Raw genomic sequence first — 16,075 nt, forward strand, 5'->3', positions numbered from 1 at the left:
TCCCCCATGCTCCATGCCCCACACTCGTGGAATGGGACTCTAAAAATCTAGGTAATTGTGTCTGCCGCTCATAATGCTCCGAAAATTATTGTCTGTTTCGTCTGGAAATGTGTGAGTAATGGAAAATAGAATATAGAAAATGCTCGCACACAACTCTGATTGATTTAGAGATCATTTTTCATACTTCCTTCTGAAAGTTAAGTACTGGAGTGGAACTCTTGATGTACAAAAAAGATGGAAAACAAACATTTCACCCAAAAGGGGTTCATCGGGCTTTAGTTTTTTAATAAAGATAGCAACAAACTTGTGGTCGAAAGTACTCTAAAGCCTTTAATTTATTTTTAAAGAGAACCAATGTAGATTTCTAATGAGCATTTCAAAAATAAATTATCTCAATTGGTTTTTTGTAAATTGAATTAAGTGCTCTACAACCTCAGATTTTCCCATTTCCCACTGAGTTGTCGTTTTAGAGAGACTTTGAGGAAAAACTTGTATCAAGAATTGTTTTTCTTATAGAAGAAAATCATAAAAGCCTATAAAAATACCCAAATAAAAATCGAAAAATCGATTAAAGTTAATAAAATGATTAAACTTGGTTAAACTTTTTCAGTTTCAATAAATTTCGAATATAATATCAGGACAAAAGTATATAGCAATGGGTGTAATGGAAGACCCTCGAGGAATATCAGTTTCAGAATTTCAGTAATACAAAATCTGTGAAAAATAGCAGGGCTTGCCGATTGATTATCCTTCAAGAAGAAAAGATTATCCGAAGAAAACCATAGAGAAGATTCCATGGACAAGGAGTAAAGTCCGGGTTCGGGTGTTCTATCTATAAGCTGGAACTTCCATCTCCAAAGGCGAATGTACTATATCTAAGACTCTCCACTTACTGATCCATCAACCATCCAAACATCAGACACAAAACGCCAAAACCAACCCCAACACTGCCTCTGCCTTTTGGCCCTTTTTTTGGGGGGGGTCACTTCCGGGTCATGCCCTGCAGCCCAGCCCGCATCTGTGCCGCATTTTACACTTGTATAAATTTATAGTATAAATGAACTGAACTCTGGGGGCGCTCCTACGGAAGACATTAATTAGTTAATTGTTTTGTTATTGTGACAAAATACGCGCCGCACCGCACCGCGCCGCACCGCGCCGTTCGATGATTGATGGCCGTTTGATTTTTGTGGATTTTGTGGAACTCTGGAAATTAGCCATCATTTGTTGGCCTGCCTGTCAGCAGTTGGGGCTGGAAGGGCGGGGGGTTGGGGGGGTGGGGCGATCATCAATCATCAATCCGTCCAGGACTCTTGGATGCCACAGATTCTTTGGAATCAACCAGCAAACGGATTCCCTTGCCACTTCCTACGGAGAGTTCAATTTGTTCTTCTAAGATCTAAGATCTGCTTTGTCTTTTTTCTGCTTTGTTTGGTTTTGTGTGTATTTTTGTTCATTTAATAGCTGAAAAGTGATGCTGGCAGAAATGCTGTGTGTTCTTTTGTTGCTAATGATATGGGGGGATATATATAGCATATAGCATATATGTATATATATATAGATAGTCATGGCATCGCGCAGCATCAGGTGTATTTTTTGATTTGATTGATTCCTGTTCTATTGTCTTTTGTCTTTTGCGGGATGGGATAATCATTCAATTAAATGCCATTACAGAGTGGTTTTCGGGTTTCTTTTCCGCCTTTAAATTCGAGGGATACAAAGAGGTCACTGGGGCGATCGGTCTTTTCCTGCGGGGGGGAAAGGGGGAAACCTCTCCGATAGATTAATTTTCATTGCGCTCATTATGGTGGATTCTTTATTTTTAGAACCGTGTTTGTTTGTACTACTCTGAAAATAAATCTCAGTTCTGAGCGAACAAAGATATTTCCTATTTATAAAAAAATGTAAAGACATAATGGCCGGCAATTAGCTGAGGTTTTGTGTGCCTCCACACTTCCGCTTTTTCGGGCTTATGGGGCCTTAAACCATATTAACGCGAACAAAAATAAACCCAACAAAGATCCATCATGTTAGAACTTTTGAACCTTTAAGGTGACTGGTAAATGGAATGAGATTGTTTTCAATTAAATTTCAGAGATTTTTAAGGCATTGAAGTGATTAATTCGTGAAAATCATTGCTCCCGAACGAAACACACACAGGAAAGTGTGTGTGGGAGGGTGCCCCCACTGGATTGGTATTGGCATTTGAATACCCTGCAGTCGCTGTGTGTGGCCTGCATAGGGTATCTTTCTCAGCAGCTGGGAGAGCTGTGAGAGCTGGGAGGCATTGCTTTTTTTCGGTCATTGGGTCATTATATGATAATGAACCCCCCCACACAGAAGCTTCAACGTTTTCTTGTAATTTGTTTGGCCTTGAAGCCTCGCGGCTTGTAGAAGATTTCACAGCCAGCCAGCCAGCCCCAAAAGAGAGAATATACAATGCCAACAGCAGCAGCAACCGCAGAATATAAGCCAAAGCCAGAGCTAAAGCAAACGATCATAGACCTGCCGTAAAGCATGGTTTCAGCTTCAGCTGGAGGTCAAACCCGCTGTGCTGTGGAGGAAAATCAAGTTTACAAAACTCCAAAGCAAGTAATTACAGCGTTAGAGTCGAAGTCGAAGTCGAAAGCCCCAGTAGCCACCATCCATGGTGGTTGATAAGAATCGCTGCTGCGCTGGGCTAATTAAAGGCGACCACAAGAAGCCAACCTGGAGAGAGAGGGAGAGAGAGAGAGAGAGTTCAAGTACACCAGAAAGCAATGGCATGGTATGGTTGAAGGCAAAGAAGTCAATTCCCCATCAAATCAATAGCCAATCAATTCAGTCAAGCATCAAAAATAGAAACTACCCGTATGTATAACCAATGTACCCCCATCTGTAGCGGTAGGGCAACATTTGGCTACTGTAAAGTGTTGAGACAAGACAACCTGTTTATTAAATTCACTTTGTTGGCCAGAAAATCAATCAGCAGCAAAGCAGCGTAACAATAAGCATTAGATGTTGTGCCGTGTGGCCTTCATTTGTGCTGTGAACTTGAGACATTGGACGCACTCTCGCACTCGCACTCGCACTCGTAATCGCACTGTCAATGCGGAATCCGCGCAAACGGAATTGAATTATTTTTGCGACAAACTGCCTCGAAAAGTTTAACGACTCGCTCCAATTGTTGGCCCCACAAACAGTCGAGTCGGAATCTGTTGCTGGGAGATAAGCCAAAGTGGTAATTGGCACATTTTTGGCTTAAGTGAATCGGGCTTAAGCGCCTAAGGGTAATGATCTGGACAAGATTTCCTTAATTAAAGTGAAATCACCAAAAACCAAATATAAAAAACTATTTTTAAAGTACGCGCCAAGTCGTATCGATTATCGAATTTATCGACTACGACGGTACATCGTTAACTAACGTTGCGGCCTACAGAACACATATGGGAATTGCGCTTAACAGCAACACAAAACCTACCGTTTACGGTATTTTATATACTTTTCGGTATATGCTGAGGTCAAAATTGAGCCGACGGTATATTTACGGTATATCGGTATATAATGGTATATTTTGTCAATTTCATCAATCTATTTTATTTTCAACGGTAGAAATCCAATAAAAGCAAGTATTGAAAATAAGCCTCAAAATCGAGGCATATGAATAATTCGTCGGCATATTTTGAAAATGAGACCGTATATTTCGGTATTTATTTGAATCGGGTAGAATCTGTAATAACCGGTTCACAACAATGAGTCCCATTCCATACACAAACATGTTGCTAATTCCATGTTCACATACCCTGGGAAAATTTATAGAACTGAGAAAATGTTTGTCATACCAGGCTCCGTAGGTTACAAGATACTAATCATATGCATGAATATGTCTGAAACATATCAATTTGGGATAATTTCTTTATTAATTACGTTTTAAAAACAGTTTGAAAAACAGGATCTTCATATTAAATTAACGAAATAGGGTATAGAAAGGCCTATACACGTATCGTGTCTTCAAATACCAGCAACATTGCGAATGTTTTTTTTGTTGAACTATTTTGTTTAAACCTTGTTTTACAATCCAAAATACAATAAAACCAAGGACTAAAAACTCGTACATTTTAAAGAAAATTGATTCATCAACGACTTAAAATTATGTGGGCAGAACTAAGGGTTTCAGTTAGCCAGAATTATTCCACGGAATATGAAAATCGAGAAATATGCCTAACAGAAATTTAATTCGTCAGTATATTTACGGTAGATTTTGACAATGCGACGGTATTTCTCGGTATCTTTCTAAGGGTCAGACCGCATTTATGGCCGCGGTCACACTATCAACCCAACAAAAAAAACGTGCTGTCAGAGTCGCGCTGAGTTTTTGAATTTAGGCTATTTTTTCTGTTTTATTGTTTTAAAAAATATGGTTAATGCTAAAAAAGATCTACTGTGCGACTGCTGTGGCACCACCAATGAACCCGGCAAGATTTTGTCGTCCAAAAAGGCGTTTTACGGCAACAAACTTAGCGACGTTCTGCACGCCATCACACAACGCCATGTAAGTACAGGCTATGGAAAATAACAAAAACAAAAATATGGCACTCTGATAATTGGGGACACTTTATTTTCAGATTCCACCCACTTCGGCCATCAAGGTGTGCTTCATTTGTTTCTTCAAATTTGTGCAATGCGAGCGCACAATACAGGAGGCTCGGGAGTTTGTCGACACAAAAATGAGCGGGAACGCCGAAGAAGAAGATGCATTGGATGGGGCGGAGGCAGAGGTGCCAAAAATAAAGCAAAAGCCGATGAAGAAGCGTAGTTTCTCCGTGCCTGGACTTGGGACCTTGGACCCGTCAATGACGACGACTACGACGTCGTCGAAAATCTTGGCACCAAAGCCCAAACGCTCTGCCGGGAAGGCTGCTGCTCCAGTGGGCGAGGCGAACGATGATAATGATATTCATCTAGATGACTCCGTGTCACTGTTGCCGGCAAAACCGGCAATCGACAAAAAAAACACCTCGGTGCTGGGTGTATTCGGTATAGCAGCCGAGAATCCGGTCGATTTGGAGGTTGAGGTGGTGGCGGATAGCGAATCGGAGGAGAAGGGACTAATACCCGAAACATTCGAGTGCAAGCAGTGCGACTTCAAAGAGAAGTACCCAAAGAAAATGAAGCAACATTACATGGAAGTCCATGGACAGCATCGTCCTCGAATTTACTTTTGCCCAATGTGCACAAAATCGTTCGGGGTTGCCAAAACCCTCAAGGAACACGCCAAGGCGATCCATGGCCTTGAAATGGGTAAAGAAAAGAGCGGCGCGGGCAGGGCTAAGACCGTCGAGAAGGAAGTTCAGGTGGCGAAGGACGAAGTGCCGGCTGTAAAGAAAAGCAAAAAGACCGCTGTGAAACTGGAAATGGAAAAGGCAGTAGAGAACGAGGCTGCAGCAGAAGATAATGGTGAAGAGCATATCGAAGTCATAAAAGGGGAGGATATCGAAGTCATAGAAGCAAAGAGCCCTTCTCCTAAGAAGCAGAGCTATGTACAGCCCCAGACACCTATTAAACACAAGTCTCCACAGAAGCTTCAAACTCCAGTCAAATCGGTGCAGAACAATGATGATCCAGATACGCCTGGGCTGTCTGTCATCCGAGCCTTGAACGAGCACAAGAAGAGGAAGGATGTGACCAACACGGAGTACACATTTGCCATCAACGGGTCGAGTGCCTCGACGCCAAAGCCAAACGGCACGGCAAAGCCGCCGTCGAATGACGCGCTGATCTGCAACATTTGCGAAACGGATCAGCCGTCCGTCAAGATGATGCAACGCCACATGTCCGAGTTGCATGGCATTGAGAAACCAAAGATATTCAAGTGCCACAAATGCGAAAAGTCGCTGGCCAGCAAACAGTCGCTGAACTATCATTTGAGCTCGCATTTGGCCCATCCCGATGCAGAGGTGAAAAAGAAACGGAAAATACTACACAAGAAGGAACCTCCCCTCAAGCGAAAGGAGAGTTTTACAATCAAAGAAGTGGAGGACGACACCGACGATGTGGCTGATGGGCCGCCGTCTTCTCCCCTCAACAAGAGCAAGAAGCTGTCGCTGACCTCCAATGTTCTGGCAGTGTCCTCTCCCGCCAAGAAGAGCAAGAAGATGTCTGAGACTGCCAACGCTGTGGCTGTGCCTTCACCCACGAAGAGCCAAAAGGAGCCTACGGTCTCGCTTGTCTCAGACGAAGAAAAATGGGTTCTGCCGCGTCCCAAGAAGGCGAAGAAGGAAAAACAGTCATCGGAGTCGGAGTCCGTCAACATCTCGAATAGCAACGAGCAGAATGAATCGCAGGCCTATCCTCTCGAAGATATGTCCGAAGTCAACCACAAAGTCCAGCCCCACAAGCGTGAAATACTGTCCTCCACCTCCGAGTCCACCACCGCAGACGAGTCCGAGTTCAACTGCAGCCAGTGCCCGAAAACTTCCAAATCGCAGCGACGTCTCGAATCGCACATTGCCAAAATGCACGGCCAGTCGCTCAAGTGCACCCACTGCTTCAAGAAGTTCCACACTCGCCAGTCCTATGTGGTGCACTTTGATGAATGCGAGGGGAACGAAGAAAACCCAGGACTGCCGTGCGGCGTACGCAAGTGCAATAAGAGCTTTCAGGCTCTTAAATTTTTGGAGGAGCACTTGAAGAAGCGCCATCACTGGTAAACTGGAGACCTGAACATATTTGCGACCACAACGACGAGGGAGCACCCCACTTACATTTAAGAGAAGGCGCCACTTTTAAATGCAAAATGTACACGGATGTACATTAGATGGCATTTTTGGCACTAGCACGAGGAGGCTTATCCACCGCTCCAACTTGACCTTTATTTCTTGTTAAATTTTTAATTAATTAATTTTTATTTTTTGGAAAATAAATGTAGACGAAAAGACATTACACAAGAAGAGAAACTTCGTTGGTTTTTGCATTTGATTTCCATTATATTTCCCAGCAAAAAACAGAAGAAAAACACGTCTAAGAAGAGGATTTGGATGCGGATGTGGATGTGGAAATGGAAACAACATAGAATATTCTCTAATTACACTTTTTCTACTTAATGTAAATGATGATAACGATAATGGTGACGTGGGAGGCCAGCTGTCCCGTCTTCAGGATGTCGTGGTGGTCCCCACCTTGCCATGGATCTCTGCCTGGGCGATCTTCATCACATCGAGGGCTCCCTTTTTGATCAGCTCCTCGGCGAGGTTCTTGCCCAGCAGATTCGCTCGCTCGTACACCTGTCGGCTGTAGCATGGATGCTGGTAGAGGCCGCAGAAGAGATTGTCCACGTCCTCAATGAGCACCGTCTGGGGCTTGGGCTGCTCCTCGTCCGCGTAGTCGAACATTTGCACCGTCTTCTGGAGGAACGGGCACTTGGCCGGGGCTCCGCTCTCTTTGGGTGGCGCCTCGAGGCCACTGCCCTGATGCATGGCCGCGAAGGGGCACTTGGAAGACACCGTTGCCACATTGTCCACCTCGTCACCGATGCTGCTGCCAATGCTGGCCCGACTGCTCGGCGGAGTGGGAAGAATCGGTTGAGCAGGTACGGCCCCGGCTGCTGCATGGGTCACTGGACACTTGCCGGCCTTGGCATACGAGATCTTCGTCTCATTATTCACGTAGGGGCACTCGCCCATAAAGTCCACGCCCACTGGCATCTGCAGGGGACAGTGGGGGGTCGGGTTGACATTGGAAGATGTATCTGAATCTCCTGCTGCATCGCCCCCCGAATGAGAGATCACATCCCTCTGCATCGGACACCGATTGGCATTGGTGGTGTCGGCATCACCTCCACCTGCATCTCCGCTGGCGCCCAGAGTGTTGTTGTTGCTCAGAACAGGGCACTGGCTGGCCAGATCCGTCAGCTGCTCCACGCTGTACCCCGCCAGAGCCTCGCAGGCGGCCACATCCTCACAGATCACCGGGGGACTACCCTGCGGGCGGGGTGGACTACTAGAATTCGAGTTGGAATCGGAGGAGCCAGAGCCCGAGCCCGAGCTGCAGTTCCCATTCCTTGGTCGCTTGCAGGCCGGCGGGGAGTCGCAGCTGCTGCTGTTTTCCTGCTGCTCCTGCAGCTGCTGCTGCGCTCCGCGTTTCCCCGTTGGCTTCTCGCTCAAGGCGCACGACAGATGGTTACGGATCTCAATGGCACCATCCAGACTCCAGACAGCGCCCGTGAGGGACAGGCCCACATCCTGGCTGTTGGCGTTCAGGGGTTCGCCCTGAAGATTGCTCCAAACAGCCACCGGGGCAGAGCAACCGCCACCCAATGTCTTGAGGAAGCTCCGCTCCGCCAGAATGCGACATGTGGTGTTCAGGCACATGAGTTTCTGCAGCATCGCCAGCACTTGGACATCGTTTGCGCGACACTCGACGGCCAGGGCGCCCTGTCCGACGGCATACAGGAGATCGGTGGGCTCCAGCACCTGGCTGATGCGGCTCATCCATCCCATCCGCACAAGACCCGCCTGGGCGAGGATAATTCCCGCGAACCTTGAGTCGGCGGCATCAAGTTTCGCCAGGCGCGTGTTCAGATTCCCACGGATATCGCAAACGATTAAATGGGGATACAGCCGTCGTATCTGTGCGGTGCGTCGCAGCGAAGAGGTGCCTAAAAAGAGGGAATCCCTTAGATTAGACACGATCGAAGTGTACCCTCTCTGATCTCTCACCAATCACACTTCCTTGCGGCAGAGAGGCTATCGTATGGCCCTGGAAGTTCTCGCGCAGAACCAGAGCATCCCGGGCATCCTCTCGCTCTAGGACTGCCCCAATGGCCATGCCCGTCGGTAGAGCCGTTGGCAGATCCTTCAGCGAGTGCACCACAAAATCGACACCGCCATTCCTTAGAGCATCTTCCAGGTCGCGGGTAAACAGACTTTTTTCACCGATTTTGGGCAGTGAAACATTAAGGACACGATCTCCGAACGTCGACATGGTGTCTGCAGAGAGGATAAGATTGTATTAATGGTAATTCGGTGACTCCTATAGATCTAAGATCTATATTCTTCCTCCCACTACCTATCTTTAGTCTGTAAACCATCTATTATCTCTGGAAGGGTTGTACCCCTTAATTGCATTCTCGCCTGTTAGATAAAGGGGAACCGGAACGCAACAGTAGCCAGTAACCAGAAGCGTACCCCCTCCTCTATTCTCCCATCCATTCCAGAATTATGACAACAATCAAGCGGACGACATGCCATGCCACCATCGAAGTATCTATCTATCTATCTATCTTTGACACTTCCCGCACCTCACCACACCACACCACACCACACCGCACTCTTCCGCTATCGTCAGCACGCAATGATAATGTTATGTATTTTGCGAGGCGAATGTTTTGCTTATCGTCGGAAGGGGGGACGGGACTCTGAATATAATTTGAATATTGTACTATGCAGAGCAGTGGAAGAGGATGTTGCGTGCTTGGGACATTTTCATGAAATATAATATCGATCAAAGGAGTGACATCACATCACGGCATATTATATTCCCCCCACTCACTGTGTTATGCACAAACCCCAAGATGAATCATTCATTGTACCGTACTTCTACAAAATTATAAATTCCACATCTTATCAAAGTCCAAAAGGTACTCCAAAAAAATTGTCTGATTAAAATGAATATTTCAAAAGATTTCGCTGCTATTTCAAGCGATTAAAATGTTTTGGAATATCTAATCGGTACAATTTCACAGACACACACATATGAACAGAACGAACTGCCATTAATGCTGCAATCAGATCGGATATGCATATACATACGCACTATATGTGACTTATATACGTTTTGGTGTCCGAAAGAGAGTGGTTCGATTTGCGTGTGTGTGTGTGCATGGCATAACATTTCGGCACTCGTTCGGCCCTAATCTCGAAAACAAAAAGCAAAAGCAAAGCCAAAAACAAAACCACAGCAGCATTGACATTGAACAAAACTCTTTGCCAAAATGATGGCACGTGAGCGAGTGAGAAAGAGAGACGATCGTAACGGAAGAGGCCAAATAAAAGCAGGAGAAGAAGTGAAACAGAAGAACCGGCTGGGCTGGGCTGGCGACTGGCACCGTTAAAGCAGCAAATCAGCAAATCATATGCAATCCATTCGAAACGAACGAAACATTTGTTTTAGTTACTATCAAAATACGATAAGACCTAAGACCCGATGAATGATATTCCCGCGAGTCATGCTTCGAAAACATTATTTGAAATAAATACAAAAAACCCCGCCTTCCGCCCCCCCGTCCCATACGCAAACGCAGCATGAGTTCTGCTTTTTTCAAAACACTACACAACACAACACCCCACTACACACACACACTTTCACTTACGTATCTCGAACCGCTGCTTGGGATACAGTTTCTGGAGTCGGCCGATGACATGTTTGGTTTGAATGAGAGCCAGCTGTAAGCAAAAGTAAAGAGAAAATAATTAATCAAAGTCGCTGCTTGGCGCGCTACTTAAATGCTAAATGCAAATCAAGTGATCGGAGTGAGAGAGAGGTGGAATTGGGGCTAAGTAAGGCGACAGCGGCTGCCCATTAAAAAAAAAAAAAAAAAAACCAAGTAATTTCAAATATAAATTCCATCAGCAAAGGTGGCCTTCATTTTTTTGTTGTCATGTGTAGAGTTGTGCGCACAGCGCCAAAGGTGGCTCCGCTTGCAATTAACAAAAAATAAACCTCAAATCCAAAAAAAAATACCACTCTCTCGCTCACACACACACACGCACGAATATTTCAAGCCAAGGCAGCGGCTTGAGAAGAGATCGTGTCGTGAGTGAAAAGCACCACAAATCGAGTACACATATGCCTCTCCTTTGCCCCCTCCTCTCTTTAGTAAAGTGCGTGCCTTTGCTGTTGCTGTGCGAATTGTGTAACAGTAACGAAAAAGCATAGACACACCGTGTGAGGGAAGGGATAGCGGAGCGCGCAGCGAAGGCAAGCAACAAGTCTCATACAAAAACAGAAACTCTTGCATAAATGCGGGCACCGTGCGAGTGAGAGAGAGAGAGAGACACAGGGAAAGAGGAGAAGGATGGAACGAAGGGGGCTTGACACGCGCTAGACAAAATGTGATTGAAATTCAAATGTACAACAAAATGAGTATTTTAATTTAAAGCGGATGCACATGTATGCACATATCTGTAAAACTTTGCACTGTCAATAGTCTACTTACCTCGCTCTTCCGCGACCCCACTCGTATGACCTTTTCCTGCGCAGACATGCTTTTAAGTTAAATTTTAACTAAGTAGTATTGCACAATAATTTGTTTATGCTAGGTTATTTGTTCGTTGTATTGTTGTTGGTGGCTGGACGTCGTGGATTGGAGTAGTAGGAAGAAGTGAAAGTGTGTGCGCGGGGACAGCTTTCGGGGTCACACGTTGCCAGCATATATGCCAGTAGAGAGAGAGAGAGGGAGAGAGAGAGAGCGAGAGCCTGTCTTCCCAGATGATGAACGATGAATGAAAACGTAAATGCACGCACTATCCAAGACACATAGTTGGATTATTGTCACGTTGGCTTTGTACTAATCGGTTGGAAGGCGACTCGATTCAAGAATCAATTGGATTTTTCGCTGGCCGATACTACGTCCGAGCAAAAAGAATTGCAGCAAGACATTGGAGATATTGGGGGCGCAGCACAGCAGCAGAACAGTGGGGCTTGGAGCTGGCAGACCGCCGATAGAAGGGTTGGGGAGAAATCGATAGCGCTATCGATACATCGGCGACAGTCAGTCGATCGTAAGACATCGCCATAATCAGCTGCTTGTCAGCAAAACAAATATCAAAACAAAGACGATACGATGCGAAATTAAAAGAAATCCAATAAAAATGTTTCTGGTGAGCGAAAACCAATAAAAAAATTCTCGTCAAAGTCCCTAATGTAGCTATCCGCACAGTTTATCAGCCGTCCCATGGGGACCCTGGCCAATCGCATGCAGGTGATTCGCGAGCGTCTCGGCGAGGATGTGACTGCCCGGCTGGATGCTCTCCATCTGAACGCCCTGAGGACGGGACTGGTGTCCGTGGAAGATCTGCAGGAGGCCTATCGCAAGACGCGCGACATAAATCGCAATCCCAATCGCCTGAATCACTTGTGGCTCGTGGGAATCGTTTTCTTCATAATGGTGGCCACGCCAGTCTTCTACGAGACCATATCGTTTCTGCTCGGCGTGCGCTGTTTCCTGCCCAACAACTACCTGGTGTGGGAGGCCACGCGACCCATCAGCGATTGTGCATTCTGCAAGGGCGTGCAGGGTCCTCTGATTCTGTCAAATCTGACGCGTGAGGAGTTTGCCCCCCACGCATACTCCTCCCTGCCGATCATTGTGAAGAAGGCCGTGGCCCACTGGCCAGCCCAGAAGATTCTGAGCTTTGGCTACATCCGGGATCTGTATGACAGTGTTCCCGGTTCCATAGAATCCGTGTGCCAATTCCAGCACTTCAACTCGGACTTGAAGTCCCTCAAAGAGGTCTTTGAGATGCAATTGGAGCGGTCAAATCTCAGCCAAGGAGCTCCTTGGTTTGTCGGCTGGAGTGTCTGCCATCCTACAGTCCTCGCAGAGCTAAGGAAACTTTATCCCCGGCCACATTTCCTGCCCGAGGATGCCGAAATGCCACACACGGACTTCATATTAATGGGCTACGAACAAGGCGCAGTGATGCACGTAAGCAAAGGAAATGCTCTGACAGATTCCATATTTTTTTATATGTTTCGTTGTAGCTGGAGTACATGCCACGTCTGATGTGGCAAGCCCAGCTGAAGGGCAACAAGAGCTGGTACTTGGCTCCGGCACCTGAATGCGACCATCAGTGTCAGCCGTTTTCCTTCTATGTAGAGCCGGGCGATGCCGTTCTTGTGGATACACGCATCTGGTATCATGCCAACACCATACCAAAGGGTCAGTTCTCGCTCACCGTTCAGTCCGAGTACGGGTGACCGTGACCTTGACCCCGTCCACTCGTCCATTAAAAGTCTGAAATTGTTCATTTAATAAATCATAATAGCATAATGCTAATTGCAATTTGAATTCCAACGTTTCCCCGCTCAGTATCGATTACCGAGATGGACTGTTATCGCCAGGGTTGCTTCAGTGACGGCGAAACACAATTCAAAAGAAAAGAAAACACGCAAAACATACAAAAAGGAAATTCACAAAAATGGAAGCGAACACCGACTTTAGCCAGTTTTGCGCGAAATTAAAGAACGAAAACTATGTGAAACACGTGAAGGCCTTGCGGGATTTGTGCGTCACCAAGTCGGTGATGAAGCCCACGACGTTCTTCGAGAGTCTGCCGAAAATGATGGAGGAGGAGGCTGCAAAAGTACCACCAAGCAAGGAGTTGGGCACGGTGGCCGACTATGCGGAGCTCTTCAAGTCGCTCGACGAGTATCCCAGTAACCTGCAGAAGATCCCCAAGAAGCGAGAGACGCAGCGCGCTGCCTCCTTGGAGCAGCCGGAACTGGCGGAGGGCATGAAGCGCCTGGAGGAGCATCGCAGTGCCGCCGAGGTGTACAACGAGTTCAAGGGGTTCCAACGGAAGCTGGCCAAGGCCTACGAAGAGGCAGCCGCCCTTCAGAAGGAAGAGGCCGTGTACATAAAGAAGCTTGCGCAGCTGCAGACCTTTTCCCAGCAGATAGAAAAGCTAATGCCGACGGAGGCCGAGGCACCGCCAGATGCATTCACAGCCGATGAAGAGCAGAAGCTGATGGCAATCGCCGAAAGCATGAAGCAATTGAACTACTTGCGATCGAACCGTCTCCAGCTGCCGCATCCAAGCGATGTTTTAGCTGGTGGCAGCCTGGTCGCACGCCTGGAAATGTTTGTGGAGGTCCTCACCTTCACTCTGATGCAAATATGCTCCTACACTGCAGCTTGATATATATTATAGATTTATTATTATTCAGCTATTTAACAATAAATTCTACGACAAGTCTTCGTCCTCTGCATCGAGATCCTCTTGGTGGGTCTTCAGCTGGTGGACAGTGTCGCACAGGGCCACCAGCTTGCGCACAGTACTGGCCAAGTGCTCGACGCGTTGTCGGCACGCCAAGACCCCATCCAATACGCTGTGCTTGTCGTCCCGCTTTTCGCTGTTCTGCTGCACGAGCTGCTTGAAATTCTCCAATATCTTGACGAGGGCCTGCTTGCAGACTGGCTTCACGTTGACCAGCTTTTGAGCCCCCGGCGCAGCTGTGGTCGGTGCCAGGGCTTTGTTTTGCGACTCGATGTGGATCAGGGTGTTGTTCGACTTCTCCATGATTTCGTCAATGGTGGCCGCCTGTCGTTGCATAGTCTGGCGATTGCCCACTGCAATGGAATACAATTTACGATGATCCAAAGTGCGTTTTGTTTAATATTTACCCAGTCCCGCCAACAGTTCGTCCACAGCATCCGGCATTTCGAATTGTTTTTGTTTTGTATCGCCGCTGTGTTGCATCTCACGCGGTGATCGGCCTGCCTGATAGTAACTATCGATAATAGCTATCGCATTTGAATTGAGTGGATTGCGGCATAAGGCCATGCTACCTGCCCCTCCCCTTTTGATTTGTTCACATGGAAAATATTGATTAAAATTTGGTTTTATTCAGTTGTTCAAATTGTATTTGACCTCTCCTCGATTTAAAATTAAAGTGTAATCTGTTTCATGGTTTGCATTACAATTATTACATTTTATTCATACACATCCTCCTTGTCGGCGACGTACTGAATAATGTCGGCAGGTTTTAGCAGTTTCTCGGCATCGGAATCTGGGATCTCGAATCCAAACTCATCCTCCATGGCCATAATGACCTCCACATGGTCCAAAGAGTCCAGGCCCAGGTCATTGATGAAATGGGAGTCGACATTCAACTGCAAAAAGGAAAAGAAACGCATGAGTACACATATCGAGAAGAGTTTTAAGTGTTTGAGTGAATGCTTCAGTTCTTTTTGTGGCTATAAATCAACTGGCAAAGGCAATTTGTGGCATTTGTCTTGATCTTTACCTTGCTGGAATCGATCTTGTCGTACAGCTTCAGCACAAGCAAGACGCGCTCATCGATGAGCTTCAGCGACAAGGGCGGTTTCGCCGAGTATCTGCGCACCGATTGCGTTTGCCAGCGACATCTGCTCGACACCATCTCCTGTAGAGATAAGAACGAAACACACAACCGAGTTAGTGGATCCTTGAAGGGGCTTGAAGATTACCTTATCGGCCGTCACTTTGTCGTAGGCGGATACGACTTTCAACACGCGAAACTTGATGTCCTCAATGGTGCGTTTGGCGGAATAGCTACGCAATGCGAATTTCTGTAAAAATTGATAATGAAATATATTATAGTTCAACACACACACACGCACACAGATGCAGGCCGGTGACTGTGCATGAGCGAGTGTGCTTGTGTGTGTTGCGTGAAAACAATCATGTTTTAATGCAAAACAATGTGATGCAATCATTTGGTTTGGGTCTCTGGAATCGCATGTACACATCCTACAGCCCCAGACACCTTTTCAGAGCCTACATTACACACAATCTCTGCCGACGGGGGCATTTACAATGAGGTTAGGGTATAAATCGATATAACTTGTGGTTCCCATCCACAGAAAACCACTAATCCCCTGGGGGTTCTGCTTACTTGGCTCACTTGATTGGCCACGGCCGGCACGGCAATCCTGTGCATCATCCTGGCCGCCTGGGACTGAACCACGGCGCTGCTGGCCATCCGTTTGGTGCCCAGTGCCGCTGCCAGTCGGCCGCAGTTACGCGCGATTTGTGTGAACGACATTGTGATTCTCCTGAAAAAGAAACGGTATGATGATCAGGATTAAATTGCGGTTCTGCCAATGTAAAAAATAATAATTATTGGACAATATTTACACGGATTTTCAAGATTATGTAAAAGTTCTGGAGCAAATGTCAGTGTCTCGTATATCGATAAGAAAAGAAATCGAACTTAACCCACTTAAGCCCCCACTATTTAAACAGTTCAGCGACTTGAGGTAAATGGCGGCAAATATTATTGATTGTACATTTTTCTTGTAGATCTTGTAGAAGTGTTATTTTTCTTTTGAACT

At 46.4% G+C, this 16,075-nt stretch overlaps 6 protein-coding genes across 8 annotated transcripts; 3 read left to right on the plus strand and 3 right to left on the minus strand.

Annotated features, from left to right (window-relative positions):
* The first annotated feature begins 4,196 nt into the window (after positions 1 to 4,196).
* Positions 4,197 to 6,921, plus strand: indra. The gene is made up of 3 exons (XM_001352409.4): positions 4,197 to 4,218; positions 4,278 to 4,531; positions 4,605 to 6,921. Exons 1-3 carry the CDS (start codon positions 4,197 to 4,199, stop codon positions 6,687 to 6,689), a joined length of 2,361 nt encoding a protein of 786 aa, XP_001352445.4. The 3' UTR covers positions 6,690 to 6,921.
* Positions 6,922 to 6,940: 19 nt separating this feature from the next.
* Hmbs (porphobilinogen deaminase-like protein l(3)02640) lies at positions 6,941 to 11,712 on the minus strand. Its single transcript, XM_001352410.4, has 4 exons — positions 11,195 to 11,712; positions 10,349 to 10,421; positions 8,697 to 8,966; positions 6,941 to 8,635 (listed from the first exon to the last, which is right to left on the minus strand). The coding sequence occupies exons 1-4, from the start codon at positions 11,240 to 11,242 to the stop codon at positions 7,134 to 7,136; spliced, it is 1,893 nt and encodes a 630-aa protein (XP_001352446.3). The 5' UTR covers positions 11,243 to 11,712; the 3' UTR covers positions 6,941 to 7,133.
* Positions 11,713 to 11,751: 39 nt separating this feature from the next.
* LOC4812057 (uncharacterized) lies at positions 11,752 to 13,048 on the plus strand. Its single transcript, XM_001352411.4, has 3 exons — positions 11,752 to 11,858; positions 11,918 to 12,685; positions 12,742 to 13,048. Exons 1-3 carry the CDS (start codon positions 11,850 to 11,852, stop codon positions 12,955 to 12,957), a joined length of 993 nt encoding a protein of 330 aa, XP_001352447.3. The 5' UTR covers positions 11,752 to 11,849; the 3' UTR covers positions 12,958 to 13,048.
* A 55-nt stretch (positions 13,049 to 13,103) lies between these two features.
* Positions 13,104 to 13,966, plus strand: msd5 (mitotic spindle density 5). Its single transcript, XM_001352412.4, has one exon. The coding sequence runs from the start codon at positions 13,179 to 13,181 to the stop codon at positions 13,896 to 13,898; it is 720 nt and encodes a 239-aa protein (XP_001352448.2). The 5' UTR covers positions 13,104 to 13,178; the 3' UTR covers positions 13,899 to 13,966.
* On the minus strand, positions 13,895 to 14,542 carry msd1 (mitotic spindle density 1). Its single transcript, XM_001352413.4, has 2 exons — positions 14,384 to 14,542; positions 13,895 to 14,329 (listed from the first exon to the last, which is right to left on the minus strand). Exons 1-2 carry the CDS (start codon positions 14,457 to 14,459, stop codon positions 13,944 to 13,946), a joined length of 462 nt encoding a protein of 153 aa, XP_001352449.4. The 5' UTR covers positions 14,460 to 14,542; the 3' UTR covers positions 13,895 to 13,943.
* A 63-nt stretch (positions 14,543 to 14,605) lies between these two features.
* Positions 14,606 to 16,035, minus strand: ND-ACP (NADH dehydrogenase (ubiquinone) acyl carrier protein). 3 transcript variants are annotated; one of them, XM_001352414.4, is made up of 5 exons: positions 15,881 to 15,987; positions 15,637 to 15,796; positions 15,209 to 15,310; positions 15,007 to 15,144; positions 14,606 to 14,872 (listed from the first exon to the last, which is right to left on the minus strand). In XM_001352414.4, exons 2-5 carry the CDS (start codon positions 15,784 to 15,786, stop codon positions 14,693 to 14,695), a joined length of 570 nt encoding a protein of 189 aa, XP_001352450.2. In that variant the 5' UTR covers positions 15,787 to 15,796; positions 15,881 to 15,987; the 3' UTR covers positions 14,606 to 14,692. The 3 variants fall into 3 exon arrangements, with proteins under 3 accessions (XP_001352450.2, XP_015043569.1, XP_015043568.1); XM_015188083.2 differs by lacking the exon at positions 15,209 to 15,310 and having other exon boundaries at positions 15,879 to 16,035; XM_015188082.2 differs by lacking the exon at positions 15,007 to 15,144 and having other exon boundaries at positions 15,879 to 16,035.
* Positions 16,036 to 16,075: the final 40 nt, after the last annotated feature.

This window comes from Drosophila pseudoobscura, chromosome X, assembly GCF_009870125.1.
Source record: "Drosophila pseudoobscura strain MV-25-SWS-2005 chromosome X, UCI_Dpse_MV25, whole genome shotgun sequence".
Lineage (NCBI taxonomy): Eukaryota > Metazoa > Arthropoda > Insecta > Diptera > Drosophilidae > Drosophila > Drosophila pseudoobscura.